The sequence below is a fragment of the Heterodontus francisci genome, chromosome 3 (genome assembly GCF_036365525.1).
Source record: "Heterodontus francisci isolate sHetFra1 chromosome 3, sHetFra1.hap1, whole genome shotgun sequence".
NCBI lineage: Eukaryota > Metazoa > Chordata > Chondrichthyes > Heterodontiformes > Heterodontidae > Heterodontus > Heterodontus francisci.
The window spans coordinates 142,972,301-142,989,171 of NC_090373.1; the positions used below are offsets into that span (position 1 = coordinate 142,972,301).

The following is a 16,871-nucleotide window of genomic DNA, read 5'->3' on the forward strand; positions in this document are numbered from 1 at the left end:
CACAAAAACCAACCCCCCACTCCCACCCCCTCCTCACTGCTCAGCGGGCCTTCTGGACTGGCCCCAACAACCCCGCCATACTTGCCGAAGGTCTGGGATTCCAGCACTGGGCCTGGTCCAAGTCCTCTGCAGTACCGGCAGTGGCCACTAACTCCAGTGGTACTGCTGAGCTGTCGGCCTCCTGATTGGCCGGCAGCTCTTGGAGGCAGGATCCCTGACTTTAAAGGGACAGGGACCCTGGCTCGTGAACCTTTGAGGTTAAAAGACCAGAAGATTGCACGGTGCGGGCGTGAAAAGGCAGAGGCGGGGCTCCCCCTCGCCACCAGCACAAAATCCAGCCCAATGTTTCTAAACTTGTAGCAATGTTGTGAAAAAAACACTTCTGTTCGAGCCTGCTTCCCGAAGCATTAATCTCTTTCCTCTGGGATGGAGTTTGTGTGTGTGTCTGTGTTATTTTTAACTCATTCATGGGATGTGGGTGTCACTAGCAAGGCCAGCATTCATTGCCCATCCCTAAATGCCTCTAATCTACTTGAATACAACTGAGTGGCTTACTAGGCCATTTCAGAGGGCCATTAAGAGTCAACCACATTGCTTTGGGACTGGAGCCTCGTATAGGCCAGACCAGGTAAGAACGGCAGATTTCCTTCCCTAAAAGACATTGGTGAACCAGATGGGGTGTTAGAATAATCCGGTGGTTTTGTAGTGATCATTGCTGATTCTGGCTTTTTGTAAATTCCAGACTCCCCATGGTCGGATTTGAATTCGTGTCTCCATATTATTAATACAGACTCCGAATTAGTAGTCCAGTAACGGTGTGTGTGTGTGTTGTGGAGACTGGGGGGAGGGTTACTGCTGTGCTTCATTACAGTGATTCAAGGATTTCTTGTAACAAAAAAATTGAAACTGAAATTAACTGTAGACTCAAATTAGTTTCATGAATCGTATGCAGCTGCACTAATGGGATTTTTTTTTTATTGATTAAGATATTATTTCTGGTTTTTCAGCATGCATTTACAAATTAATTTAGTGTCATCCATAAGGGTGAAATTACTGCACTATCTCTGCAATGCCCAAATTTATTTTATTTGTTTATTTAGAGATACAGCATTGAAACAGACCCTTCGGTCCACCGAGTCTGTGCCGACCAACAACCACCCATTTATACTAATTCTACATTAATCCCATATTCCCTACCACATCCCTACCATTCTCCTACCACCTGCCTACACTTGGGGCAATTTACAATGGCCAACTTACCTATCAACCTGCAAGTCTTTGGCTGTGGGAGGAAACTGGAGCACCCGGCGGAAACCCACGCGGTCACAGGGAGAACTTGCAAACTCCGCACATGCAGTACCCAGAACTGAACCTGGGTTGCTGGAGCTGTGAGGCTGCGGTTCTAACCACAGCGCCACTGTTGCTATTCTGGATTTGCACCTGGATTATTCTTCTTTCATTAGTCCCACTGTTGCCGTGTAACTGGAAAAGTTGTTGAAGATTACCTTTTGCTCAGTCCTTTATTCTAGTTTTAATTAGCAGTTTAGTCTTTGAAGTATTTTCTTTCAAGTTTCTAAATTTTGGCTTTTTAAAATTATCTTTCATTTTTTTCCAGAATACAAGAGAAGTGGGAGAGGAATATTGGTGTGCACAGCATGACCCTTCTGGTGAACACGTGTCTGCAGTTCTTACTCATACTAGCTTCTTCGACTGCCTCTCTCCCTCCATCCCTACAGAACATGAACTCATTCAAGGTATTGGTTTCTATGTTTGGAAAAATAATTTATGGGCAGAATTTTACGAGCCCCTCAACGTCGGGGGGTCATGGCGGTGCGGGGCAACCGTAAAGTTCTGCCGGGAATGGACCATCTCGACCCCCGACGTCGAGAAGGCCCCACCGGATATTACCAGCAGCAGCGAGGCCTCTCGGTGCGGCCCCCCACCCCCCCTCCCCCGGGCTTGGCGGCGGGGCCTTCTTCTAAATATTTAAAAGAGTATTAATGAAATGCAAATTAACTCACCTGACGGTGGCCATCCCACACCGATTTTACATTCCAGTGGACACGACTCGCACCTTCGTAACTCTATTGCAGTTCCGAGGCAAGACACTGGTGGGGAGGGGGGGAGAAATAAAATTATCAAGGCGGGAGGGGTGGGGGAGTGGGGAAAACTATACCTATTGGTTGTGGGGATGGTGGGAAGGGGTTGAAGGGCAAGAGTGAAGAGGTTGGGGGAGGGACGTTCGTGCTGGGATTAAAATACATTACAAACACAACAGACAGTAAACACATCATTGTGGGGATTGGGAAAGGGCCTGCATGTTTCAATTTTTTATTTGAATTAAAATTTTGCGAAACTGCTTTAAATGTTAAAATTTCTCCTAAGGGCTTGTAGCCCTTTAAAATTAGCGCCGGCACCGGACACCATTGCCGGGGGATGCAGCGGCCATCCCCTGTATGTCACGGGGGCAGTACTCCACCCCCTCAATTTAAATGTGCCCCCACGCATAATATTGCGGGGGCTGTGCGGTGGCGCTTAAAATTCAGCCCTATGTTGTGGCAAATAAAGCTGGCAGAGGTGGGGTGTCCTAATGGCTCAGTAGTTGCATGTACTGCATGTGTGTACTCCTGAGCCAGAAATTCCTAGTTTCAGTCTGTTCTGTGCTTATTTTAGCTGGTCTTGGGTGAGGCAGCTGAAGCTGCTAAAATTGCCTCCATGTCTCTGTGTTAATGGTAGGAAAAAGGAGACCTGCTTCAAATAGCACTTAGCTCGTGCTGCAAGGTGCATGTACATATGGATGTTGACTGGGGGATAGCTGTAACCTTGGCTGTCATACCATCAGCGGTTGAATATCATTGAAGCACTTAATGGCCAGGTTATGTGAACAAGGTAGCAGAAGCGTTTTAGTGTTTGTAGGGCATTACCCCCAGTATGATGCACTGCCTTCAGGATGGAGGGAGCGTGGGGAAAGTGAGGGTGAAAGGGCTTGCCAAAGCAGCACTTGAAATAGCTTAATATTCGCTGCTTTGAATGCTTAACTTAACACTTCAAGTATTTGCTACTTCCAGGCAACAACACCTTACACTTATGTCGCACCTTCAACATAAGAGGTGCTTCACAGGAGCGTCAGCAAACAAAATTTTACGTTGAGTCCCAGAATTGTTACAGCACAGAGGAAGGCCATTCGGCCCATCATGTCTACACCAGCTCTTCAAGTGAACAATTCACTTAGCGCCATTTTCCCGCCTTCTCCCCGTAGCCCTGCACATTCTTCCTTTTCAGATGACAGTCTAATTCCCTTTCGACTGCCTTGATTGAAACTGCCTGCATCTCATTCTCAGATCTTAACCACTCGCTGTGTGAAAAAGTTTTTCCTCGTGTGTCATTTTGCTTTTTTTGCCAATTACCTTAAATCTGTGCCCTCACGTTCTTGATCCTTTCACGAGTGGGAATAGTTTTTCCCTATCCACTCTGTCGAGACCCCTCATGATTTTGAATACCTCCATCAAATCAAGTCTTCTCGACAAGGAAAACAGTCCCAACTTCTCCAATCTATCTTTGCAAATGAAGTTCCTCATCCCTGGAACCATTTTCATGAATCTTTTCTGTACTCTCTCCAACGCCCTCACGTCTTTCCTAAAATTCGGCGCCCAGAACTGGAAGCAATACTCCAGCTGAGGCCAAACTAGTGTCTTGTACAAGTTCAACATAACCTCCTTGTTCTTGTACTCTATTCCCCTATTAATAAAGCCCAGGATACTGTATGTTTTATTGACTGCACTCTCAACCTGTCCTGCCACCTTCAGTGATTTATGCACAATATAGACCCAGGTCCCTCTGTTCCTGCACCCCCCTTAGAATTGTACCCTTTATGTTATATTGCCTCTCCATGTACTTCCTATCAAAATGACTCACTTCACATTTTTCCGAATTGAACTTCATCTGCCACCTGTCCAACCATTCCACCAACTTGTCTGTGTCCTTTTGAAGTTCTATACTATCCTCCTCACAGTTCACAATTGTTCCAAGTTTTGCGTCATCTGCATGTTTTGAAATTGTGCCCTGTACACCAAGGTGTAGGTCATTAATATATCAAGAAGAGCAAGAGTCCCAACACTGACCCTTGGGGAACTCCACTACAAACCATCCCCCAACCTGAAAAACATCCATTAACCATTACTCGCTCTTTTCTGTCATTCAGCCAATTTTGTTGCTACTGTCCCTTTTATTTCATGAACTGTAACTTTGCTGACAAGTCTGTTGTGTGGCACTCTATCAAATGCTTTTTGAAAGCCCAAATACAGCAGATGAACAGCATTGCTCTCATCAACCCTCTCTGTTATCTCTTCAAACATATCCAGCAAGTTAATTAAACATGATTTTCCCTCAACAAATCCATGCTGGCTTTCCTTAATTACCATCCTCTCAATCTACTCTCGATCACCAGCAAAGTGATGGAAGGGGTTGTCGACAGTGCTAACAAGCGGCATTTGCTTAGCAACAAGCTGCTCAGTTTGGGTTCTGTGAGGGCCACTTGGCTCCTGACCTCATTACAGCCTTGGCCTAAACATGGACAAAAGGGCTGAACTCCAGAGGTGAGTTGAGAGTCACTGCCCTTGACATCAAGGCAGCATTTGACCGAATAGAGTGTCAAGGAGCCCTAGAAAAACTAGAGTCAATGGGAATCAGGGGGAAAACTCTCTGCTGGTTGGAATCGTACCTAACACAAAGGAGAATTGTTGTGCTTATTGGAGGTCAATCATTTCAGTCCTAGGACATCACCACAGGAGTTTCTTAGGGTAGTGTCGTAGGCCCAACCATATTCAGCTTCATCAATGACCTTCCCTTCATCATAAGGTCGGAAGTGGGGCTGTTCGCTGATGATTGCACAATGTTCAGCACCATTCATGACTCCTCAGATACTGAAGCAGTCCCTGTAGAAATGCAGCAAGACTTGGACAATATCCAGGCTTGGGCTGATAAGTGGCAAGTGACATTCGCACCACACAAGTGCCAGGCAATGACCATCTCCAACAAGAGAGAATCTGACCATCTCCCCATGACATTCAATGGCATTACCATCGCTGAATCCCCCACTAGCAACATCCTGGGGGTTACCATTGACCAGAAACTGAACTGGAGTAGCCACATAAATACTGTGACTACAAGAGCAGGTGAGATGCTGGGCATTCTGCAGCGAGTAACTCACCTCCTGACTCCCCAATACCTGTCCACCATCTACAAGGCACAAGTCAGGGGTGTGATGGAATACTCTCCACTTGCCTGGATGGGTGCAGCTCCAACAACACTCAAGAAGCTCGACACCATCCAGAACAAAGCAGCCCGCTTGATTGGCACCCCATCTACAAACATTCAGTCCCTCCACCACCAACGTACAGTGGCAGCAGTGTGCACCATCTACAAGATGCACTGCAGCAATGCACCAAGGCTCCTTAGACAGCACCTTCCAAACCGGTGACCTCTACCAACAAGAAGGACAAGGGCAGCAAATACATGGGAACACCACCACCTGCAAGTACCCCTCCAAGTAACACACCATCCTGATTTGGAACTATATCGCCGTTCCTTCACTGTCGCTGGGTCAAAATCCTGGAACTCCCTTCCTAACAGCACTTGAGCATACCTACCCCAAATGGACTGCAGCGGTTCAAGTCGGCAGCTCACCACCACCTTCTCAAGGGCAATTAGGGATGGGCAATAAATGCTGGCCTGGCCAGCGACGCCCACATCCCATGAATGAATAAAAAAAAGGAGAGAGGGATAGAGAGGTGCAGAGGCTTCGGGAGGAAATTCCAGAACTTGCAGCCTAAGCTGTGTATTCGTATTACTAAGAATTTAAATAAAATCCCTGTCAAATGGCAGTGGAGAGTAAAGAAAGGATTATGCCAGTCATTAATTGGCTTTGCACATTTACTGCCCACATTTTTTCTGCCTACACAGATGTTGCAGATAACCTGATCCATTGTTGTGCACAGAGGAAAGCTGCTCTTGACAGTCCAGTGCTGCAGTATGCAGACTGTACTGACTAGATGTGTCCTTAGCAACTGATATCTTTGTTTTCAGAGCCATCAAAATAATGTGAAGTATAGCCATCAGCTAGAATTTATTTTAGCTACAATTGAAGAACTTTAACAATATCAACATTTAGAAGCGTCTCTCGTCCATCCAGTGGCAACATCTGATGGTTTCCTGATAAATAGGAGCAACCGCTGTGGTTTTCAACCTTTTTCTTAAAATTTCTGAGCCCTAATTCTACACCCTGGGCTGGATTGTTAAAAAGGGTCGGGTTCTGGGTTGGAGACGGGCGGGTGTGCAATTTGGCTCCGCCAGCCTCTGTGCCAGTTTGCCACCACATTTTGTATGAGGGCGGCTCAGGGATGAATCAGCTGCTGCTGCCAGGTGGCAGGCAGCCAATTGAGGTCAATTATTGCTAATTAAGGGGTCTATTAAGGCCCCATTCTTGTGCCGACTGGAATTTCCAATTGGCAATATGGGCAGCCCATGTTCGCCTGGACCATAGATTAATAGAATTTATAGTACAGAAATCAGCCCTTTGGTCCAAATGGTCTTTGCCAGTGATCAGGCTTCACATAAGCCTCCTCCCTCCTTTCTCACAATATTTTCACTTGTGCTTTTCCCTATAACTCCAAATTTCTTTCAAAACTAAATATTTATCATGTCTATTTTTAAAGCAGCTAATTAAGGGAACATTAATTATTCTTGGTGAAAGTTTACTCTGCATATTTACTACTCTGAGTGAGGGCACACAAAGCGTTATGCTAATGACGTTCTGAAATTTGGGGTTGAAGTGCGCAGTAGTCTCGTCAGTCAGTTTCACCACTAGAGCAGGTAAATGTAATAACAGTCAATTACATTTCAACTAGCAGTGAACAGCTACTTGAATTGGCCAAAAGCATCAGTGCACTTCATACAGTTTAAACACAGCTGCAGCTACTGGCCGTCCCCTGGAGGGGTTGTCTGTCCACGATCATGGCCAGGCAGCTGTGGCCTTTGAAAAAATTAAAAATAACTTACCTGCACTTGCCCCTCACTGTCTCCGTGTTCACATCAGCCGCTCCCACCTCAGCCGGTGGGGTTGCCGATCTCGGAGTGCTGGAGGGTCTTCCTTTGGCCTTCCGGCATGGGGAGCCTGCCCACCTGCCCTGATTGGACAGCAAACCTGCTCTCTGGACTTTAATTGGCTGGAGCATTGAAGGTGGCGGTGGATGTGCCTAAATCACACTGTGTGGGGTTGGGATCTGGAACTAGCCCCCATTTCCAGTTTCTGACATCTGATTGAAAGTCCAGCTAGTTTCTGACATCTGATTGAAAGACCAGCTCCATGTTTCTCCATGCAGCAAATGAACTAGGTAGCTGCATGATTTCATCTTCACTGACGTTCCTAACTAGAAATACCAAAAATAGGCATGTTTTTGTACTGATTAATTAGAAGATTTGATTGCTGTATTGAAGTATATAGTTGCCTTAGTGATTAAGAATATCGCTAGCCATTGGTTTGTATGTCTCCCACCTTCCTTTGTAAGGATGAGAAATAGGGACCTCACCTTATGGCGGCAAAAATAAAAGTATAGAAATTTCAGCAGATAAGGAATGTGCTTGCTCCACATTGGGGCTATGTACATCTCTGGTGCAGTACTGAGGGAATGCTGCACTGTCAGAGATGCTGCCTTTCGGATGAGATGTTGAACCGAGCTCCCCTATGCCCGCTCAAGTGTACATAAAGCATCCCGGAGCACTATTTCAAAGAAGAACAGGGGAACTCTCTGCTGCCAATATTTATCCTTTAGCTAGCATCATTAAAATAGATTATTTGGTCATTATCACATCGTTATTTTGGAAACTTGCTGTATGCAAATTGGCTGCTGTGTTTCCCACATTACAGCAGTAACTACACTTCAAAAGTATGTCATTGGTTGTAAAGCACTTTGGGACAACACGAGGCCATGAAAGGCGCTATGGCACTGCAAATTTGTTTGTTCGTTTGTACTCGAATACCATTTCCTTGCTCTTTTCCTATACCCTTTTTGTTTTTTCTTAGTTTATACATAGATTTGTTTTGAATGCCATGTTCACCTTGACTTTGGTTATTTGCGATGGTACAATCCATATTCTAATTATCATTTGCGTGGAAATTATGGTTCTTGCCTTCCTGTTAATCCTAAAGTTATCTCATCTTATCATCAGTTCATTTACCAGTGAAAATATTGTTACGGTCCCCACCACTTACACCATCCTCACGTATTCTGGACACCTGCCTGTATTGGACAGTTGCTGACCATTTTCCACTACCGTAATGGTCAATTAAAAAGGCACTGCTCAAACTGTATTAAGTGCACTGATGCTTTTGGCCAATTCAAGTAGCTGTTCACTGCTAGTTGAAGTGCAATTGACTGTTATTACATTTACCTGCTCTAGTGGTGAAACTGACTGACGAGACTACTGCGCACTTCAACCCCGAATTTCAGAACGTCATTAGCATAACGCTTTGCGTGCCCTCACTCAGAGTAGTAAATATGCAGAGTAAACTTTCACCAAGAATAATTAATGTTCCCTTAATTTAGCTGCTTTAAAAATAGACATGATAAATATTTGGTTTTGAAAGAAATTTGGAGTTATAGGGAAAAGCACAAATGCACATATTGTAAGAAGGGAGGAAGGAGGCTTATGTGAAGCCTGAACACTGGCAAAGGCCATTTGGACCAAAGGCCCGATTTCTGTGCTATAAATTCTATGTTATCAAATATTCTATCTAGTTCAGTGTATCCTTTACTGTACCAGAAAATGCAACTGCTGCAGTGGCAAGTGTCAGCAGGCACTTGAGAAGTAATATTTGAATGATTTGTTATGTCTGTTTTGCACAGACTATAATTGTAATGTCGAAGAAGATGCAAAATAACGCAATGCCTGCCACCTCCACATTCTTGGTCATCAGCTCACACTGGCCACTGTGTTTAACGGGCTAATGTGTGGGGAGGTGGTGGCGTACTGGTCATGTCACTGGACTAGCAATGCAGAGGCCCAGGCTTGTGCTCTGGGGACCTGGGTTCGAATCCCACCACAGCAGATGGTGAAATACAAAAATCTGGAGTTAAAACTCTAGTCTAATGGTGACCTTGAAACCATTGTCGATTGTTGTAAAAACCCATCTGTCCTTCGGGGAAGAAAATCTGCCGTCCTTACCTGGTCTGGCCTACATGTGACTCTTAAGTGCCCTCTGAAATGGCCTAACAAACCACTCAGTTCAAGGGCAATTAGGGATGGGCAACAAATACTGGCCTAGCCAGTGATGTCCACATCCAATGAACGAATAAAAAAAAAATAGGCAATCACACATTCTGTTAGATTTATCTCCTGTCTCTTAAGCTTTGCTGTGGTGAATATAGTCCTAGTTTTTAAGTCACTCATCATACCCAGGTCCGCTCCTCCTACTAAATTTATTTTGTGCCTTTCCCATGGTCTTTGGAACATAGGAAATAGGAGCAGGAGTAAGCTATTCAGCCCATTGAGCCTGCTTTACCATTCAGCTAGCTCATGGATGGTCTTGATAATACTCAGTGACTGATCTTCCACAGCCCTATGGGGCAGAGAATTCCAAAGGTTCACCACACTGAGTGAAGAGATTCCTGCTCATCTCAGTCATAAATGGCCTACCTCTTATTCTGACATTATGTCCCCTGGTTCTAGAGCCCCAGCCGAGCCCTGTAATAATTTTGTATACTTCAATGAGATCACCTCTCATTCTTCTGAACTCAATACAGAATACAGGCCCAGTCTCCTCAATCTCTCCTCATAGGACAATCCCACCATCCCAGGGATCAGTCTGATGACCCTTTGTTACACTTCCCCTGTGGCAAGTATATTCTTCCTTAGGTAAAGGGTCCAAAACTGTGCACAATACTCCAGGTGCAGTCTTACCAAGGTTCTATATGATTGTAGCAAGACATCTTAACTCCTCTACTCAAACCCTCTTGCAATAAAAGCTTCCATAACATCTGCCCTCCTAATTGCACCTGCATGTTAGCTTTCAGTGACTTATGAACAAGGACACCCAGATCCCTTTGGACATCAGCACTTTCCAATCTCTCTCCATCTAAGAAATACTCTGCATTTCTGTTTTTCCTACCAAAATGGATAACTTCACATTTTACTTAATATTCCATCTGCCATGTTCTTGCCCACTGACCTAGCCTGTCTAAACCCCCTTGAAGTCTCTTTGCATCCCCTTCACAATTCGCATTCCCACCTAGTTTTGTGTCATGAGCAAACTTGAAAATATTACATTTGGTCCCCATATCCAAATCATTGATATAGATTGTGAATAGTTGGAGCTCAAGCACTGATCCTTGCGGTACCCACTAGTAATAGCCTGCCAACCTGAGAATGACCAATTTTTTCCTGCTTTCTCTTTTCTGACCATTAACCAATTCTCAATCCATGCCAGTATATTACCCCCAATCTCATGTGCTCTCATTTTGCTTACTAACCTCTTGTGTGGGACCTTATCAAAAGCCTTCTGAAAATCTAAATACACCACATCCACTGGTTCTCCCTTATCTATTCTGCTAGTTGCATCATCAAAAAAACTCTCAACAGATTTGTCAAACTTGATTTCCCTTTCCTAAGCCCATGTTGACTCTGCCCAATCCTACCATTATTTTCTAAGTGTCCAGTTATCGCATCCTTTATAATAGATTCTAGCATTTTCCCTTCTACTGATGTCAGGCTTACAGGTTTGTAAGTTCCCCGTTTTCTCTCTCCCACCTTTCTTAAATAGTGGGGTTACATTTGCTACCTTCCAATCTATAGAATTTTGGAAGATGACCACCAACACATCTACAGCCCCCTCTTTAGACACTCTGGGATGTAGATCACTGGGTCCAGGGGATTTATCAACTTTCAGTCCCATTTATTTCTCCAGTACTAATACTTTATTTTAATTTTAGAGATACAGCACTGAAACAGCCCCTTCGGCCCACCGAGTCTGTGCCGACCATCAACCACCCATTTATACTAATCCTACATTAATCCCATGTTCCTACCACATCCCCACCTTCCCTTAATTCCCCTACCACCTACCTACACTAGGGGCAATTTACAATGGCCAATTTACCTATCAACCTGCAAGTCTGTGGGAGGAACCCTGAGCACCCGGCGAAAACCCATGCAGTCACAGGGAGAACTTGCAAACTCCGCACAGGCAGTACCCAGAATCGAACTCGGGTCGCTGGAGTTGTGAGGCTGCGGTGCTAACCGCTGCGCCACTGTGCCTCCCTCTGATGATTTCTTTCAGTTCCTCATTCTCTTGAGGATTCTAGTATTCCTGGGAGATTTTTTTCCTCCATGAAGACAGACGCAAGGTATTTATTTAGTTTCTCTGCATTTCCTTATTCCCCATTCTAAACTATCCTGTCTCTGCCTGTAATGGGCCCACATTTGTCTTTGCTAATCTTTTTCTTTTTTACATACCTGTAGAAGCTTTTATAGTCCATTTTTATGTTTCTCGCTAGTTTACTTTCATATTCTATTTTCTTTTGATCAGTTTCTTGGCCCTCCTTTGCTGAATTCTAAAATGCTCCCAATTCTCAGGCTTACTACTTTTTTTGGCAACTTTTATCGAAAATAATCTTTAACTTCAGTTGCTTGCGGTGGTTGGACCACCTTTCTTGCTGGGCTTTTGTGCCTCACAGGAATGTAAATTTGCTGTAAACCATATGTTAATTCTTAAAATGCTAGCTATTGCCTGGCTACCGTCATACCTTTTAATGTAGTTTCCCAATCTACCACAGCAAATTTGCTCCTCATCCCTTTGTAGTTTCCATTGTTTAGATTTAAAGCCCTAGTTTTGGGTTGAATTACATTACATTTCAACTCAATGTAACATTCTATCATTTGCTTTTTATTCATTCATGGGATGTGGTCATTGCTGGCTAGGCCAGCATTTATTGCCCATCCCTAATTGCCCTTGAGAAAGTGGTGGTGAACTGCCTTCTTGAACCACCGCAGTCCATGTGGGGTAGGTGCACTCACAGTGCTGTTAGGAAGGGAGTTCCAGGACTTTGAACCAGCGACAGTGAAGGAGCGGCGATATAGTTCCACGTCAGGATGGTGTGTGACTTGGAGGGGAACTTGCAGGTGGTGGTGTTCCCATGCATCTGTTGCCCTTGTCCTTCTAGTTGGTGGAGGTCGCGGGTTTGGAAGGTGCTGTCGAAGGAGCCTTGGTACGTTGCTGCAGTGCATCTTGTAGATGGTACACACTGCTGCCACTGTACGTCGGTGGTGGAGGGACTGAATGTTTGTGGATGGGGTGCCAATCAAGGGGGCTGCTTTGTCCTGGATGGTGTCAAGCTTCTTGAGTATTGTTGGAGCTGGACCCATCCAGGCAAGTGGAGAGTATTCCATCACACTCCTGACTTGTGCCTTGTAGATGGTGGACAGGCTTTGGGGAGTCAGGAGGTGAGTTACTTGTCGCAGGATTCATAGTCTCTGACTGCTCTTGTAGCTACGGTATTTATATGGCTACTCTAGTTCAGTTTCTGGTCAATGGTAACCCCTAGGATGTTGCTAGTGGAGGATTCAGCAATAGTAATGCCATTGAATGCCAAGGTGAGATGGTTAGATTCTCTCTTGTTGGAGATGGTCATTGCCTGGCACTTGTGTGGCACGAATGTTACTTGCCACTTATCAGCCCAAGCCTGGATATTGTCCAGGTCTTACTGCATATGGACATGGGCTGCTTCAGTATCTGAGGAGTGGCGAATGGTGCTGAACATTATGCAATCATCAGCGAACATTCCCACTTCTAACCTTATGATTGAAGGGAAATCATTGATGAAGCAGCTGAAGATGGTTGGGCCTAGGACACTACCTGAGGAACTCCTGCAGTGATGTCCTGGAGCTGCGATGATTTACCTCCAACAACCACAGCCATCTTCCTTTGCGCTAGGTATGACTTCAACCAGCAGAGAGTTTTCCCCCTGATTCCCATTGACTTCAGTTTTGCTAGGACTCCTTGATGCTATACTCGGTCAAATTCTGCCTTGGTGTCAAGGGCAGTCACTCTCACCTCACCTCTTGAGTTCAGCTCTTTTGTCCAAGTTTGAAGCAAGGCTGTAATGAGGTCAGGAGCTGAGTGACCATGGCAGAACCCAAACTGAACATCACTAAGCAGGTTATTGCTAAGCAAGTGCCGTTTGATAACACTGTCGCTGACCCCTTCCATCACTTTACTGATTATTGAGAGTAGACTGATGGGGCGGTAATTGGCCGGGTTGCACTCGTCCTGCTTTTTGTGGACAGGACATACCTGGGCAATTTTCCGCATTGTCGGGTAGATGCCAGTGTTGTAGCTGTACTGGAACAGCTTGGCTAGGGGCGCGGCTAATTCTGGAGCACAGGTCTTCAGTACTATTGTCGGAATATTGTCGGGGCCCATAGCCTTTGCAGTATCCAGTGCCTTCAGTCATTTCTTGATATCACGTGGAGTGAATCGAATTGGCTGAAGTCTGGCATCTGTGATGCAGGGGACTTCAGGAGGAGGCCGAGATGGATCATTGTTGCAAATGCTTCAGTCTTATCTTTCACACTGATGTGCTGGACTCTCCCATCATTGAGGATGGGGATATTTGTGGAGTCACCTCCTCCAGTTAGTTAATTGTCCACCACCATTTACGGCTATCATTATGGTTACTATTCCCTTGAGGCCTTCTTCCAACGAGATTATTACTTAGCCCTTTCTCATTGCACAATACTGGATCTAAAATAGGCCATTCTCTAGTTGGTCCCTCAGCATACTGTTCTACAAAACCATCTCGTATATCATCCAGGAATTCGTCCTCCACAGCATCAGTGCTAATTAGATTTATCCAGTCTATATGTAGATTGAAGACCCCCATGATTACTTTATTACTCTTGTTACTCTAATTTCCTGATTTATACCATGCCCTACATTACCACTACTCTTTGGTGGCCTATTAACAACGCCTACGAATGTTTGCTGCCCCTTGCTGTTACATAGCTCTACCCAAACTAATTCGACATCTTGATTTTCTGATCTAAAATCCTCTCTCACTCCTCTACAGATCTCATCCTTTATTAACAGCGCTACCCCACCTCCTTTTCTTTTTTGCCTATCCTTCTTAAATTCCGAATACCCCTGGACATTCGTTCCCAGCCTTGGTCACCCTGCATCCACGTCTCTGTAATGACGAGTAGATGACACCTATTTGTTCTCGATACTCTCTACTTTCTATAATAGGGCACCCAAAATTGGACACGGTACCTGTCATTGTGCTGTAACCATTATTTCGTACAGTCCCACCATCTTCTCCTTGTTTTTATCCCATTTACTTTTTTTATTCCTTCTCCTTGCTTTTCTGATTTTAAAAATCTGGGCTCCAAAGTACCTCTATTCTTTCACTCTGGAAATTTACAATTTAAGTTTCGGTTCCATTTTCTGTTTTTAAAAAAAAAAGTACTATTTCACATTTGTCGGTGTTCCTTTGCGTTTGCCACAAATCTGCCTGCTCCCCTAAACTGCCTATGTCATCACCCCATCCAGCATCCTGCTATCTTCCTTGAAATTTGCTGTGCTCCTAATTTGTTACTAACAGCAAATTTTCATATTAATCCTTAAATGTTTATCTCCAAATCACTCACTAGATCACCTGAGGTATGGGACCAGGTATATCTTGCTAATCTAAGAAACTTCAATTTTCCTTTAATGTCGTCAGCCTTAATTTTTGGGAAAAATCTATTATTTGGCACTGATCAAACATCTTTTTAATAGTCTAAATGTGCCAAGCCACTGGATTCCCTTTGCATGGCATAATTTCATAGAAGAATTTGATTAAATTAGTTGACCATAACCTGCTTTTTAAACATGTGTTTAATGCCACTGATTAGCCCATATCTTTCTCATTTTCGCTAATATAATCCCTTATTGTGATCTCCAGCATTTTCCCTGCCACTGAGTTAACTGCTCTATAATTACCTCAACTATCCCCTTTCTGAATAGGGCTGTAATATTTATCATTCTCTAGCCCTTTGACGCAGTTCCTGTTTTTAAAAGAATTTTGATAAATTATGGTAAGTTTCTTTGCTATCACTAACCAATTTTCTGGATTGATGACCATCTGAAGCTGGTGACGGCGTTAAGACCCATTAAACCTTTAATACAGTTTCCTTTTTGTATCTATTAGTGATTTCTCCACCTGCTCCTCTGGTATCGTGCAGTCCTGTCGGGTATGATGTGCCTGTTTCTCCTTCAAGGACAAAAGAGAGTGTGATAAGGCACTGCTGTCCTCTATGGCCAATGGCAGTTGCTCCAATCCATTGGAGGATGCATGTTTCAGTGCTGGCAGGTCCACGGCAGCACTCTGGCTTAGAGTCATTCTGAGGGATGAGTAAGTGGCCTGTGCACACACCCCTTGCATGTCAAAAGCAGCATACATCCTGAGGGTCCTCAGCTGGTGTGGCTGCTGGAGGATAAATACTTAGAGGCCTGTCTTGAGGGTTGAAGGTAGCACTCACCTTGTCAGAGCAAATCAGGTCATTGAACCTTTTCCTGCACTGGATCCAGATTCTCTAACCACATTTTTGTTGCCGACAGTGGCAGCGAAGTCCTTCCATGCCTGCTTGGTCTGTGCGGGTGGCTTCTTCCTGCCACCATCCAGGAAGTGGACCTCCCCTCCTCTCCCCCATGGCCTCCTGCATCACCTCCAGGTCCGCATCTGAAAAGTGAGGGGCTGCTCTGCCCGGGTTCTGGACCTCTGGCTCTCTTGAGACACCATTGCAATGAAGTTTTCAGTGAGTCTTCAACGTCCACTTTCAGCACTCAAATGACAGCCACAGTAATGGTAGTGAGTTTAGATCAGGCCAGCAGTTGAGTTGGTCCACCTCCGTTCCCACCCCCACGGCTGTTGATTGACTGCCAAACCAGTCTCCATGTCAATTAACTGGTCACCCTTGTGAAACTTGGGGCTTGTTTCTGTTTCCACTGGTTGGGGGTTCGGGTCCCAGAAACTGTCCCGACATCTGTTTCCAACCTGCGCAGTGAAAATTCAGCCCCATGTTCAGCCCCATCTTTAGAATTTTGCACCAACATAAAAATGAATTCTCATGTTTGAATAGCAGTTTGTGTTAAGTTTGCTGTTCTCAGCAAGAGATATAATTGACTTTGGGCAGTACAGTTCACCTCAGCGACCTGATCTAGAGAGGAGGAAAAAAATCACCAAATTTCTTGCTCCTGAGTGCTATCCGGCAAGTCCCTCAAAAGTGTGCATATATAGACAATGGGGGGAATTTTATGCTGTCCCCCGCAGTGAGTTTGGAGGCGGGGAGAGCATAAAATCGGTTGGGATGGTGGCAGGGGAAGCCCGGTCATCTCTGAAATTAAGTCCAGTACGGAAAGGCAATTAATGCCCAGTTAAGAGCCTCATCCTGCTGTCGCTGCAATTAGCTGAGTGGTGGGCAACCCTGTCGCCACACAGGAAGCATAGCAGGAGAAACTGCGAGCTGCTTGCCGGCTCTGGGGCTGGGGTGGGGGTCCCTCGTTAAAAGCACAGTGCCTGTATAAGGAACTCGGCATCGGGAACAGAGTGGGCCTGCTGGAAGCTACCCCCCTGCCCTTGCTGCTGACTCCCCTACATCCCCCTCCCCATGACCCTTCCCCTCCTCTCTTTCCCCCTCTCCCCCCCCCCCCCCCTCCACGAGACCCCTCCCACCCTGACCTACGTGGCCAGGGTTCAGGACTGCTCCTGGGCTTCGTGTCGATGCTTCACCGGCAGCAGCCACCACGTCCACAGTGGAGCTGCTGCCCTCTGATTGGCCGG

The 16,871-nt window shown here is 45.3% G+C and overlaps 1 protein-coding gene across 1 annotated transcript in view; it reads left to right on the forward strand.

Annotated features, from left to right (window-relative positions):
- Positions 1 to 16,871, forward strand: part of ube3d (ubiquitin protein ligase E3D) — a 207,428-nt gene that overhangs the window by 116,920 nt on the left and 73,637 nt on the right. The window contains exon 9 of the mRNA XM_068026669.1: positions 1,616 to 1,754. Coding sequence (XP_067882770.1) covers positions 1,616 to 1,754 — 139 coding nt within the window. The remainder of the gene's footprint in view (positions 1 to 1,615; positions 1,755 to 16,871) is intronic.